Source organism: Acromyrmex echinatior, chromosome 6, assembly GCF_024713525.1.
Source record: "Acromyrmex echinatior isolate Ae372 chromosome 6, ASM2471352v2, whole genome shotgun sequence".
In the NCBI taxonomy this organism is placed as follows: Eukaryota; Metazoa; Arthropoda; class Insecta; order Hymenoptera; family Formicidae; genus Acromyrmex; species Acromyrmex echinatior.
This window is the reverse complement of record NC_141857.1, coordinates 8,754,833-8,770,482: the sequence shown is the minus strand read 5'-3', so window position 1 is coordinate 8,770,482 and position 15,650 is coordinate 8,754,833. Positions and strand designations below refer to the sequence as shown.

At 30.6% G+C, this 15,650-nt stretch overlaps 2 protein-coding genes across 2 annotated transcripts; one reads left to right on the top strand and one right to left on the bottom strand.

Moving 5' to 3' along the window:
• Positions 1-275: 275 nt before the first annotated feature.
• On the bottom strand, positions 276-6,250 carry LOC105154817 (tyrosyl-DNA phosphodiesterase 1). Its single transcript, XM_011070554.2, has 5 exons — positions 3,824-6,250; positions 3,045-3,751; positions 2,428-2,964; positions 2,074-2,281; positions 276-1,938 (listed from the first exon to the last, which is right to left on the bottom strand). Exons 1-5 carry the CDS (start codon positions 3,893-3,895, stop codon positions 1,810-1,812), a joined length of 1,653 nt encoding a protein of 550 aa, XP_011068856.1. The 5' UTR covers positions 3,896-6,250; the 3' UTR covers positions 276-1,809.
• Positions 6,251-7,513: 1,263 nt separating this feature from the next.
• Positions 7,514-14,324, top strand: LOC147909350 (uncharacterized). The gene is given in 7 exon segments (XM_087407135.1): positions 7,514-8,148; positions 8,150-8,431; positions 8,657-9,068; positions 9,423-9,899; positions 12,046-12,538; positions 13,099-13,257; positions 13,259-14,324. Coding segments are annotated over 7 exon segments (2,079 nt in total). The 5' UTR covers positions 7,514-8,007; the 3' UTR covers positions 13,374-14,324.
• The last annotated feature ends 1,326 nt before the right edge of the window (positions 14,325-15,650 follow it).

Sequence of the window (15,650 nt, the reverse complement as noted above, 5' to 3'; positions counted from 1 at the left end):
ATATATATATATATATATATATATATATATATATAGAATCTGTATGATATCGTTCTTGCTACGTAATACTAACGATAACAAAGGAAAGATATAAGAATCGATGAGGTTTGCACAAATCGTTATCATTTTCTATCACAGTCTTCTTACTTTTTATATTTAAATAAAAATATTATTGTTTTCTATCGTTATTTACTTATTTTTTGTGAAAGTGAATTCACAATCGTTGATATATGTATAAGATAAAATGTCTTTGTAGTAATTTATTATTCTCTATCTTCTTATTGGAATTTCTCGAGAATAAATAATTGAAAATTGTAATCAACAGTCATTATTCACAATAAACTTTCGGTGCTATATGGGTAACAACGGAAAGTTTTCATGTTGTCTTTCTGGCAGTAGGAAAAGATATCTTTTAATCAAACTAATCACTTTTTGCTTTGTGAAAATGATAACCATGGAAAGATGTCTTTTTTAAATTATTTTTTTCAACAAAACTAAAAGATGTCTTATAGACATCTTATCGTCTAGCTGAAAAGACAATCTAAAACTGATATTTTTTCGTCATCTTTTAGATATCTTTTTTTTTGTTGGAAAGACAACTTAAAAAAAATCTCTTTCCATTATTTTTTAGTATTTTGTGCTGTATGGGAATATACCCGATAAAACGTTAAAAAAAACGAATATTAAAATTGAGGAAAGATTGTACAAAAATTGTGTAATAAAACAATTCAGTTTTATAGGTTAGATTAATTATAATAATGTGATTTATTACACCAAAAATGTTTATTTACAATTTCAATCATTTTCAAATGTTGCGACGTGCTACGAAATAATAGAGAAATTCGAAAAATTAACATTTTACAGTGTACAACAGTTTTAAATATGCACCAGTGTTTCCAATCGAAATCGCTATTAAAATTATAAATTTTAATATTAATTGTTATAATTAATATTGATTATTAAATAATGTAATTATTAATCTAATATCTAATATCTAATATTATATCTAATATCTTACTTTAACGTTACAAACAAGTAAATCGTTACCCTCTAAATAATGATAACGGCAATGTATTACTTTTTAAAACTCTTGAGTAGTCATTACAGTCATATTAAATGTGACGACAGAAGCGAGAAATGACACGTTAATTTTTATTACGTGCCATTTATAAATAAAAACAATTTGAATAAAACAAAATGATGAAATTACTTTAAAATATTTGTAAAAATGGGCAAAAACTATGCTTATCCCTCCTGACAATCAATAAATAATCGTAAAAAGTGATGAAAGATACATGAAGTGTTTTTATTCAATGCGCATACATAGCTTATTTTCCTTTTACATGCCTTTACCACTATTTACGATTATTTACTGACTATCAGAGGGGATAAACACAGTTTTCGTCCATTTCATTTTTATAAATGTTTTAAAACAATTTCATCATTTTGTTTTATTCAAATTGTCTTTATTTATAAATGGCATGTAATAAAAATTAACGTGTCATTTCTCGCTTCCGACGTTATAATTCAATATGGCTGTGACTACTCAGGAATTTTAAAATTAGTAACAATTAGTAACGATTAATAACGTTATTTTTTACAAAAAGTAACGATTACAGTAACGCTACTTTTTATAAAGTAACGTTCCCAATCCTTATTACAATATGAAATATAAGAATAAATTGATTTATCGGCGCCCCATTCCTTCAGCTAATAATGTACAATACAAACATGGATGTAAAAATATTTCACCCTCATTTAAAACGGATAAAGAACACTAGCATCATGATTTGAAATATTACATTCAGTCTAGACAAATTCGTCGACGAAAGGACTATCATCCGATTCATATTGCGTTAATGGAAGATCGTATGGAATCGGAAATACTGGAACGCCTGTATTTTTTTCTTCCCCAACAGGAAATGTTGTTGTCCCAGTCTAAATACAAACAAGTTTGAGATGTAATAATTAATATTAATCTACTAAAACATATGCCTTAAACATATTTCCATAATGTGTCCATTAATAGCATTAATATGATGAAAATTAATAAAATAATAAAATGGTGCCTACGATAAATTTTGGTATGAATAGGACGCCGGCCTCGTAGTTTCCTATACTATAACCTTTGTATTGTTTGGTTGATCCCCATGCGGCTTTACTCAGATTTGCGCTGGTAAGCAAAAACCAGGGAATTTTTTTCAAATCAGGAGAAATCCTTGTGTAGGATTTAATATTAGGCATCGCACGATCTCGTCCTGTTCGCGTAGCTTTCCATTGACTACAAAAATTAAGAAATAAATGTAAAAATCTAGCTGTAGAAGAAACAGATTAAGACGTAAAAACATAAGCGTAAATATTCAAATAAAGTAAAAATAAACAATTGTAAATATTCAAATGAAGTAAAAATAAACAATTGTAACTTACTATAAATATGATTCTAGCCACTGTTGTTTAGAATGATTTTCTGCACTGTACGTCAAAGGAGTAATTAAACATTGATAATCAAAGCTTTGCTTATAATTCTCTATTGACGGATAAATAAACTGAAATTGTGGATGATTCTTTGAAGCTTTAGAAGTCATCTCCGACATACTCCAAATTATGTCTTTCAACAACCAATTTTTGAACAAACCAAAGCAGCCTACACCAGAACTTTGTGCGACTATAGGCCACTGTTCATTTCGCGGCAGCGTGGCATAACGCGATAGAACGTGTGCCAATTTCCTGTATCCCCAAAAGTCGGCTTCGTCAGCTTTATAAATTCCGGGAACAGAAGCGACGAGAAATACATTTACATCAGAAAAATCCGCCATCTGCACTGCACGTATCCACTGCGTTAAAGCCGGTTGCTTATATTTACTCAGATAACGCTCGAGATCCTTTTTAAAACCCGTTGGAGATTCCCCATCACTTGGCTTTGCGGATTCTGGCAGGTAAGGCAGATGAGGCGAGATCCACAATCTAATCAGGACATAATAAAAAGATGTTTATAGACAAAGACATATTTCAATAAGAAATATCTATAAGTGTATTTAACGGACCCTTGTGTCCTGTTTTCCCAATCGATAGAATACAAGCCAGCAGTAGAGACAATCACCCTAATCCCATTTTTATATTGCAAGATCATGATGTTCGCATGATGACTAGAATATTGATCGAGCTGGCCGACTATCTCTATTATAACGTTTTCATGACATATATTTAATTCTTCATGACATATTCTATGTTTGCACAGAATTGTCATGTCGGTACGTTGGCCAGCCAACAAATACTGCAAATACAACCATGTGACATCTACCATAAAAGTTAAATGAAGACTGTTAACAATTTCTCCAAGACTACGGTCGAGAATCTCAGAAAAAGTTATGGAGAACCGTTGATTATGAGTCTCGTTGGAATTTTTGACTCTCGTGAAAAATAAATGGTAAGGTGCTGAAGCAGCATATTTCTTCGCAAACTTTCTTGCTTTCGCAATCATTACTGCGTAGCCAATTTGTTTCATCTTCTGAATAGCCATTTCTCTAACTTCCTTCCTTGACTTTGCGGAATCAAACATTTGATCTGCATGCATGAGATTTTCCATTGTAGAAGTTATTGAACTTGAATCTTCTTCACTGTTTTTTAAACTGCGAGAATCGTCGATATTTTGTTGACTATTGTTTGTGAAATCATTGCTTTCTGTGCTCATCTGTCTCATTTTTTCCGTATCGGAAGTGCCAGCTGATGCCTCCTGATTTTTTTTTCTTGTCTAATAAAAAAAATTTATATTTATTGCATTTATTTTTTACAATTTAATAAACTCATTCTTCATTACACTAACCTTGTCAGAATGCGAACTCTCATGTTCTTTGTCGGTCAAAATTGTAGAAAGTGCCTGAGATCTGCTATCCATTTGCTTGAATTTATCTCGCCTCTCCTATTGATTTTTGTCCTTTTATTTTTCCTTCAAATCTTTTTAGTACTTGAATAGCAATAACACAAAAATTTTATTTTAGTGAATTAACTACCAACTATTGTAACTACCACAGCACACTTTATTTTGAAAAAATCCTAAGTTGTTCCAGATTTCTAAATGCAGTCCGAAAGACGACTAAGTAAGTAATATCTAAGGTATTCCAATATAATGTCGTGAGATATCTGTGTATATATAGGATCGGTATGATATCGCTTGCTATATAATAACAAAGTAATAACAAAGGAATAATAAAGGAAAGATATAAATATCGATAAGGTTTGCACAAAGTATTTTCTATCACAATATATCTTTAAACAAGCAAACTTGAGTCACCGATAAAATTAATTATTAATTAATTTATGAAAGTGTATAGACTCACGGTACAAGTTTCGACTTACAAGTAGAGGCTATGCTCTGCTCTTCACTGATTTTGATCAAAATTGTAGCTCTTCTTTAATGAATAAATTGTAAATTATAAGCGCATTATGTTAAAACACAATGACTATAAATTACTATAAATTACTATAAATTATGTTTTTTCCCCATAACTGTTATTGTTAAGATCATGCGCTTGTAATTTGCAATTCGTTCACGGTTGAAAAAACTAAGTTAAGTCGAAACGCCCACTGTCTATACACTTTTATAAATTAATATATAATTAATTTTATTAGTCATCAAGGTTTGCTGGTTTTTAATATTTGACCTCCGTTATTGTTTTTGTTTTTGCTTTACACACATACGAGCAGTAACGAAATGTATCCTTTATACTAATAATATTAATTTTTACGTTTGTATTTTACGTTAGAAGATAATTTTGTCGTAATATCATGTATTTTATATTGTTAAGCGTGTAGCAGCACTAACATAAGTTTTTTTACTGTAAAATTTTTTTATTTGAAATAAATTTTTTAAGTTTATATTTTTATCCTTTTAATTCTTTGTAATTAAATTTTACTGAGTTGAAATAGAAAAATATATGATGGGAAGTCATTTGAGTGGGAACAGAAAAAGAAATTCTTTAAATGAGAATAAAAATATATGTACTATTTTAAATTTTATTTTTAAGAAAGTTTATAATAAATTTGAAATATAGTTTTTTCGATTTTATTTTTTAAAAAAAGTAGTATGACAATGTTTGAATAAAATATATATTATGTTTGTAATTGACACAATTTAGAGATTTCATATATTTTTTGGAAAAATTATATATTTGAATTGAAAATACAATTTTTTAGTATCATGATTTTTTGTATCACCATAGTATCACCATTATTTTTTAAATGAAAATAATGAAACATAAACTTGTATGAACCTTTTAATAAATTTTTATTTGTATGTGTAATAATTCTTTAATAATAAATAATCTAAACATTGCGTTTTTAGTTTGCAAACTCAATATTCTCGGTTTTGATTGGTGGCCGCTATCAGCCAATCAGTAAGCGAAACCCGTTTGCGCTTCTCTGATAATAAAACTTTAAGCTATACTAGTATGTATGTACAGTCAATCAATTCAGCTAAATTCAGCTAAAAAAAACAAATCTCTTCAAATGCCATCTGATGGCAAAAATATAAAAAAGAAATGAAATTCTGGGACGATGATCTGAATCTTATTAAAATTTATACATTTTGGATTTTGCGTCGAGATTATAGGGCATGTAAAAAAAAAAAAAAAAATAAAAACACGTTCAGCCTTTATTGAAATCTGATTAATTCGCAACTCGCTGATTCGCGTAAAGCCGGTTCTACATTAGTTGCAAGTCGATCGCAAGTTTGTTACGACAGCCAATATAACATTGCAGAGATATTACAGAAATGTAAATTAACAATATGCAAAATGTCAGTAATATGCTTGTAATATTCCACAAACATTGCAAAACTATAATTCTTTAATTGTTACAATAATAATAATATAAAAATATAAGTTTTTACAATACTTATGTAGTATAGTCTTTTAATTTAATAGCCGTTTTTATGATATAATAATTAATATAATTCATTTTATATTTAAATAAAAAATTTATTGATCTATTATTTGACGACTATTTCATTAACTAAGTTTTATATTTATTTTAAATATGAAATCAAAAGATTGTATAATGTCGAGTTTGGATACAATGCATCTTTATGAATATTTTTATTACCTTATATTTCAGTTAGGAGTCTAAGTCATATAACGCAGGAAACTCATAATTTATAAGTCCCGGAATAATATCTCTTTAAATTTCTTTACATTCTACTAAGAGGGGGAGGTAAACATGTTTTTTAATCTTCTAGACATTATCCAATTGTAAGATATCCATAAGACATCCATAGATACATTAGACACTTGTGTGACTGCTAGATATTTTTCTGAATATATGAGATCATCTTAAAATATTGTATGATTATTGCGATGTTCCAAAATATATCTGTACTACATCTATTGAATAAATTAAGTGTACTTTTGTGGATAATTGTCTCTGTTTTGTCTTTCCCCAATCTATCACAATTTTCAAGTTGTTGGATTGGCCATTGTGTGTGTGTGTGTGTGTGTGTGTGTGTGTGTGTGTGTGTGTGTGAGAGAGAGAGAGAGAACAATCATTACTCGTAAAATAAAGCATTTCTGATATATTATTTATATTATTCAGTTGCCTATCAGTTATTTCTCCACTGAAATTAAAATAACAGTTATTAACTAAATGATATAATTACATGACATAATCAATAATGATATAATTATTAATTACATACAATTGAGGAATACAAATAATTACAATGGGAATATTTTAACATTTCATCCAAATAAATCGGATTTTTTCAGTAACATTTCTCCATAAAAGGACAATATTTCTTATCTACCAAACAAATATATTGTCAAACAAATATGTCAAACAAATATATTGTTATTATATTCTAAAATTCAGAATCCTCCCTCTCTCTCTCCCTCCCTCTCCCTTCCTCCCTCCTCCTTCCCTTTTCCCTCTCTCCTTCCCTCCTTCCTTCCCTCCCTCCCTCCCCCTCCCCCCTCTCTCAAGAAAACACATCTGCCATTAATAGAAAATAAAAGTCTCTAACACCTGTAATCATCATGAAATTCATCATCGTAAATAAGACTGAATAAGAGAAGATATTATAAGTGAAATAACTTACATGAGTCTTTTTATAATACGATTTCAATAGTACAAATATCTAATTATGTTTCTTTTATTGTTTCTTTCAAATAACAAAGAAGTGATAAAAGTGTGTAATTTTATAAAACATTATTCACTCTAAAATTCCACGAACATACGGATACACTTACATTTTATATGCTGAAGTGATAGATTACAAGATACAATATCTGCAACTTTTACTTGAAGTCTTTGTTGTAATGATTCAACATTTTAGATAAAGTCGTTATATTATTTTTAATTTGTGTATCGGAAATATAATTACTTATAAATACAATATAATTAATTATAATTATTTCCTAATATTTCTCTCGTTCGACGCCATTACAATTATAACGACAAAAATTTCACGAAGATAAAATTATAGAAACGTTTCAGAATTTAAATTTTTGCGATATCTCGAACCGATATCACGATTCACTTGATTTAATGTGCCTTCTCGACCATGGAAAGATGAAAAATGTCAAAACTAAAATCTTTCACGTGAATTATCAAAATTTGTAAGCATCGTAATAATCGAAAAAAATGATTCATATTGCGATATGTAAATAATGACAAAAGATTCATTATTGCCGTCAAGGCATATCATTTGGCCAGTCTATCGCTTGAAAATTACAAGAAATGATGAATCAAAAATGTGTATTTGATGGAAATTCTTTACAATTTGTTGAGTAATATCCAGAAATATTCTTCCAATGATCTAATACTCGATTCCTCAAAGGAATGAATTTCTTCTCTGACGAAAATAAAGATCGAAGGGTAAGTTTAAAATGTAAGAGGAAAGTGACAGTTAAATAAAACTTACAGAAAGCATAAATTGTAATAACATAAAAGAAACGTTTATCTCTTAAAACACTTCTTTTCGCTGCTCCAAGCTTTAAGTTTTCTAGAAGTTCCTTTATGTATGCTTCTGTCATTCTCCCCTTACATTTGACTTATATGCTCCGGTTTTTATTTTTATCAAGATTTTGCGTAATTTACATTTTACAGAGACGTGTGATTTTGGCACGTAACAATCTCATTGATTGGTACGCAATTAGATATGGGCGCATTCTTTGAAAATTCGATGTTTCTTTTTGTGGATGACTCAGAACCCATCTTGCCAATCTTTCGATCCACCGAATATGCCAATACAGGTAGAGTTGTGGAATTGGCAGACGTCGGTTGCGATACGGAAACCACCTTTCCCATACATTTTCCACGTGGTGCGTTTGATCGACGTCGCGGAGGAGCTGAAAACCTCGGATCGACTCGCAGAACTAAATGGTTCAATGACAGACCGAATGAATTTACTCGAAGAGCTAGCGGCATAAATAATTATGACGTAAGCAAATGCGATAGTAAACCGACATTTCAGATATTCTGAAAATTCCATTAATACACTAATAATTTATTAGAAAAGTTAATAAAAATATATCTAAACAGAAGTTTTTATTATTTCAGCCTAATATTATAATAAAAATATTATAATAAAAATACAGAAGAAAAACAATAATATATTTTTAGGAATAAAGTTTAAAATGTATACATATTTTCTTGTTGATCGTAGGATAGAAATGGAAATTACATTCGAGGGAAAATGCGGCAAGACATTCGGAATTACAATGACGAACCTGATTTCAACAATTCATATACAAAGAATTCTTATAATGATTTCGAACTACCGGAAAACGATTTTGCAGTTGAAGAAGATAATTATACCCAATTTGTAAATCCCCAAAAAGCAATTGCGCGTTCTTATAGAGAACGTATCTCGCGATATGATTATTTGAAAGATCTCGAATCTCCATTTATGCAAAATATTCACATACCTCTAAGAAAGGATGTTTCTCCGCGATGGCTTGCCAAGAGCGACAAAAAGAATTTCTGCGAAATTCATGACACCGATATTCAATCTGGTGAACGCAAAAAACGAACCAAAGTCCTTTCAAAACCCAACAGAAACTTCAATTGCAAGGCGGGTATGTTTTCTAAAAATCAATAAATGTTAAACTAATTGCAGATATTTGCAGATCCAATGAATTCGGCCATTATTTTCAATTACACGGCAAATATTGTAAAAAATTGTTTATAACAAATGTTTTTTATAACCTTGCATAATTTTAAGTTACGTAAATTTTATTCCTCGGATCTTCAAAATAAAAAAAAATCGTTCAATTATATTAATTTAAGCAAAGATATATTAATTAAAAATGCACTGGACAATATCAGTTAAAGAATTTTTAAGCAAATACTAATTAAGAATTATAGATGATCTCTAATACTAATAAAAAATTTTTGTTGATTTCTTGTAATTTCAACATTACTTCTTGCAGAACTCGAACACGCTCGCGATATAGCAATGTATCGCGAACAAGATAATCTTCCCAATGTTGTTGATCCTGTAGTGCCTTCAAAACAAATGTTTTGGGATTTCATTTCATTCGAAAATGATTCGGAATGCGAAGGAACAACTTTTTACACTCCAACGAAGACAAAAAATCACAGCGGATTGCAGAAAATGGCGCCGCTCAGGAAAAGATCGTACATCTTTAATTCACAACCGAACCGCATAGTTGTTGTTGATTCGGAAGGAGAAGAGTTCAATGAAACGATTAAAAAAAACAGCCGAGAGAATTTGTCACCTAAGATTCCGATAAATAGCGAGAGATATCGAACTTCGAAAAGTGACACGATGAAAGAGCAACCTAAGATTTTGCAATTAAATACACCGAACATGAATTCTTCACGAGGTCAATCAACGAGGACATCCGTTGATGAACAAATTTTGAACATGTATTTTACAGCAAAAGGTAAGAATTGTAAAGAAAAAAAAATTATCAAAAATACACTTTTTTTTCTCCTTCATTTCCCCCTTTTCTCTAATCTTCTTTACCGACGGCGTTGTTTGTGAGTAGTTTCGCACAGCACCGGCAGATATCTCTACCATTACATAATTTGTCGACTTCATTGATACGGTTTAGTCTACAATCAGTCGGGAGACGTTTTATGTCGTGCCGTAAAAAATTAATCAATGGTCGATTGTTTCTTTCCATGCGGCAGCCGATAATCGAATACGCATGCGTTCGATATCCGACACCGATATGCGATGTATTGTAGAACAGGCCTATTTCTTTAAGTGCTAAGAGTGAACGAAAATTTCGCATAGATATCATACACATTTTCTTCAATAAATATTTTTAAAATATTGCAATACTTTTAGATTAATTAATTCTTTCATAATTGACATATCTCTACTCTCTAAATCTTACGGTGTAAAATCTCACTCGAAGAGACTGAAAATTGAATCAGTCTTAAAAAAAAGAATAAAAATATTACCACTCTTCTTCAAGAGCAATAATATTTATTTGGTAGTATTTTCACTCTTCTAGAGATTTATTTTTTTGGAACGAGATTCACTTTAAAGGAAATCTTAACCTTTTTTTTGGAGTGAAGTTTCATCCACTCTGGTATTACACTCCAAAAAAAGAAGGACTGAGATTTCACTCTCTTGGAGTGGATCTCATTTCAAAAGAATAAACCTTACTCTAAAAAGAATGAAAATCGATCACTTTTGAACAAGTATTTTCACTCTTTTTTTTAAATCTCAATTTTCAGCTTCTTCGAATAAGATTTCACTCTACGAAATTTAGAGAATAACATGAAAATTATGTATATAGAAGAAAATATATTATATTTCTACATCATTGATTATTAAAATAATTGCTAAAATATAAATAAAACAATTATTAACATTTCAATTAATTGCCATGTGTATCCAATTTGATACATACCTAATAGACGCGGCGTGTATCAATTTGAAACTATGTTTCCGAGTTATTCACTGTCAATACTAAAGATTTATAATTAAAGTAATATACCAGTTGGACATGATTAAATTATTTGACGAAATGACAAAAATTTTAAATATTAAGTTTTTAATGATATATACGATTCTAAATAAATTTGTCTCATTAAATTTTTACATATAAAAAATTCATTTAGAGTTGTACATATTAAAAGCTCAATATTTAAAATTTTTGTCATTTCATCCAATAGTTAGGTCATGTTGACTATCCACTAAGTACATTTATCTTACGTAACATAGATTTGTATTATTAGCAGCATATATTGGGCATGTCCTACATACACATTTGTTATTTACTATTATTTACTATTTTATTTACTACTATTTATATATGAATTGAGAACATTTTGCATTAATTTGATATATAGTGTATTACGAATTAAAGAGGAATCAAAGAGTTTGCGAGTTATCGCTGTGTCGTGATCCATTGCTAATGCCAACTTTGCCGTTCACTTCATCAGAACAAGAAGCGCGTGTATCAGTGCTCTTGACGAAGTGAACAGTTCACGAAACGGCATTAGCAATGAACCACGACACGGCGATCATTCGCAAACCCTTTGATATCTCTTAAAGAAAATATCCGTAAAAGTCTCAAAAGTATTATGAATTAAAGAGGTCTATTAATTTAGCCAATGATTTTTATTTAAAAAAAGCATATTTTATTAGAAAATCTATTTTAATGTGATCAATTTGAAAATCTATATTTAAATGAAAAATTTACTTAAAATTATGATATAAAAATTTTATAAATCTATATACACAATAATAAATATGTATATTTTCATTTATACACGTGGCATAAAAATGATATTTATTATCTTCACAAATATTTTGAAAAAACATTAAATTTTAGGTCATATTCTTGACCAATTTACACTTATTTTATAAATATTAATTAAACACAAAATAGTGTGGCATTAAAATACAAAAGTTCGTGTGATAGTCAAAATAATGTAATAGATTAAGGATGTTTTTTATACCACATTTTTTTTAACATGTGCATGTTGTTTTAATCTTATCATATTGTATCACGAAACAAAAATAAATATTTTACTAATTTATTTATTTATAAATTATACGTTTTTTTATAGATTCAACTAACATGAGTCCGCGTTTAGCAACCGAAGAGAAGAAAAATAAATTTCTGACGACTGAGAGAAAAGAAGAAATTATAAATACGACTGATGACAATCGTCGATACTACAATAAATTCGTCAATAAGCTTTCCAATAATTCTCCCAAGAAAACTGATCGTTTGACAAGAATATTTAATCGCATTACAGACTCGTCGAGCAATGGACGGATAGAAATGGAAAACGAAAGAGATAAGATGAATTCTCATCGCGAAAATATTAGAAATAGTAAAATGGATCAAATCGATGTGACTGTCTCGCGATTGACACCAGAGAAGATAACGCAGAATGAAAAAATATTTGCTTTGAAAATGAGAAATACTTCTGTGCCGCGCTTGGATGTAAAAAAAGAAAAGGAGAGAAAGTTCTTCTCTAGATTACCCATAAGAACGTGGAAACGTTTTAGAACAAAAGAACCTATCACATTGCATCCTGAGAGCGACAAAGATAAGGTAAATGTCCCAATAGCTGAACATGCCTAGCTATTGAACATCTATTTGCAATTATAAAGATATTTGTAACAGCATTAAAAAGAAGAAGTTAAATATTTCGTATCTGTAAAATAAGTAACAAAAACATATAATTGCAAATTATTGCAAAAAGAATTGTCTCCTTCAAAGTTTGCAGAGATAATCATATTTTCATTTATTTTCTTGCTATCATTTTCAATTTTTTTAAAAATATTGTATTGTATTTAAACATATAGTGTTTTTTATTATTGTAAGAAACTGAAAATCTTAAAAATCTTATTTCATTAGAACTTCGTTACTGATACAATCAATATATTGTAATAATCAATGAAATTGTAATAATCAATAAATTTTACTTAAGTGTTTCTTTTTTAAATTTATATATTAATACTTTTAATATGTAAGATATTTAATATTTATTGATCATTAACAAAACAGTTTTAAGTGACTTCATTAATTCCTTTTATAATGCTTCTAACTAATAAATTAATAATAATATAGAACTAATCTTATTTTCTTATTAATTCATTGATTGGGACATTTATTTTGTTAACCAAAAGCTCCAGAAAGTGGAAAATGAAACTGCATTGAACAATCATCCAAAGAAGACAGAAAACGATGACGTTCACACAAAAGATCGCGCAACCACAATAAATAGCAACGATATAAAACAGAGTGAGCATTTTGAAACAGGATCGCTCAGTTAATAAACCATAATTGACTTCCTTTGATTTAAAGAGCATAAAAAAAATCAAAGATTTGAACTCGACAAGGAGAACATACGAGCAACAGAAAAAGAGGACGAGCATCAAGTAGAAATCTCACAAAATATCTCTCTAGAGATAAAAAATACAAAATACAAAATATAATTTATACTTTCATTGAAGTCTATATTAAAGGTTCAGTCTTTCTCGATTTATATTTCGTCAATTCATGTCGCAAATAGCAATTACGTGCAGTAATTCTGAGAGAAATATGTTTGATACATACAATCATTTATTTTTTGTATGTCATTTTTAATATGTGACTAACAAAACTTTCTTATTTTTTTCATTTAAAAGTTCTGTTTTAATCAAAATTTGATTATTCTATCTAAAACTCTTTTAAAACAGCACAATGTTTTAATAAAAAAGTAAGAAAGTTTTTAGTGATCTAACAAAATTATTTTCGGATTATCTGTATTTATAGCTAAATTTTTAGACATTTTAACAAAATCAAACTTCCTGTGTGGGAAAAATGAAGCAATACTATTTGATTGCCCTTCACAGCACCTTTTTGATCGATATCATTCTGTATATCTGCATCTCGGTCGAGTAAGAGAAAAAAAAACGCCGATTAGGAACACGCAACTACATGGAACAAGACGTACATAATTGTGCGCGCGTAATGGGACCGTTGGGTTACCTCAAAAGAAGACCCCACCCGAATGATACCAATTATGCCATCAACGTACCACGCGTATGTTCCCCCCTGTCGACGATTCTCTGTCACAGCACAGTCACTTCACCCGCATGTCACAACCCCCGCTTGCGTAACCACCCTAAAGTAGAGCGCCTCGTATAATACCGCGTCGCGATTCTCGCTGGGGTCCGCTGCGCGCGCGATCTCAGAGAGGGAGAAGAAATATTGTAATTGTCCATATTTACCCTTGCACCCGGTAGCGTACTCAAACAACAACATGAAACACCCCCTCCGGAGACACCCCCGTATAGACGCGACATCGATTTAATCCGGACACGCTCAAATATTTTCATTCTGTCGCTTCGCAACGATATCACGCTTTCTGTCTTTCCTTCCAAATTAATTTTTTTATATTTATTAAATATGTATATAAATTCACATCGAAATATTATTTAAGGATTAATTAAGATCCAGACCAATAATCCCTTTTCATTCCTTATTAAATATTTTCGCCAATTTGAATTTTTATTTGTACTGATTATGAAAACGATAAGTATGATGACAATAACATCGATATATCTATGCAATTTCATTAAAATAATTTATAAATTTAACTTGACATAGATCGGAAAATAATTTTGTTAGATCATTAAAATATTTACATAAAAAACTCAAGCATGATGAGCAATGCTGCAAAAAATGTTTATATTATTATGTTTATATTATTCTAGCAACCAGCTTGAGCATTCTACATAATAAAATTATTTTCCAATATAATCTTTTACATCGATTTTCTTATTTGAATTCTTTTTCTTCTTTGTTTACGATATTACAAAAATTGCTGAAATTATGCCAATTGTCGCTCCTATTTCTTACGGTTTACCCCGTCCTCATCGTTCTAGCATCGTTCTATCAGAGAGATAGGAATGCGAGGACAACGAGGCAGCGAGAAGCCGAAAAACGGGGCGACAACGGAAGAGAAGTGGCGAAAGGAGTCGGCGAGTCGCCCCGCACGGGCAAGCCAAGCCGCCCAGCTGGAGGCGGATAATCAAATAAACCTGCACGCACCGTATAAATTATCAATCAGGCCGCGATTGTGCAACCCCAACAGAGGGAGCCATCCGTGTCGGTAAGGGTTGTTACATCGACGTCGCCGCCAAGGGCGAGGGGGTTGAGAGGGGACGACAACGGCGGACGCGTGTGTGCGTCCGACGCTCGTCGCCGTCGCCGTCGTGTCGAATGACCCCGCAACAGTTATCTTCCCCGCATACGTGGGCGTGCGTGAACGTGAGTTCACGCCCCGCAGCTCTGAGGGATAGGAGAGACCAAGGGATGACGCGTGCACGTGCGTAAGGGAGAGAATTGCCATCGCGTAAGGTGTTTTTGTGTCGCGCCCTGTGCACGTGTGCACAAGATCTTGGCGGATATGCGGTCGCGAAGCAGAGAACGATGACGTTGAATTTAATGATTGTCCCATCGAGGGAGATGGATGAAGATTTGATACGTATCTCGAATTCCACATCGTTTTTTAACCTCTGTTTGCATAGATGGCGAATAGGAATGGTATATTGAAAGAAAAGTTTTCGGTATTTGTGACTATAATTATTTTATGGAGCTCTATATATTATATTATTTTATATATTATTTATATATTATTTTATATATTACTTTATATATATAAAGTTAGCTATC

Coding starts and splice junctions, on each gene's coding strand:
- LOC105154817 (XM_011070554.2), bottom strand. CDS start 3,895: ATGGATAGCAGATCTCAGGCACTTTCTACAATTTTGACCGACAAAGAA. Junction 3,752..3,823: donor AGAGTTCGCATTCTGACAAG/GTTAGTGTAATG, acceptor TTTTTTTATTAG/ACAAGAAAAAAAAATCAGGA. Junction 1,939..2,073: donor TATTCATACCAAAATTTATC/GTAGGCACCATT, acceptor GTTTGTATTTAG/ACTGGGACAACAACATTTCC.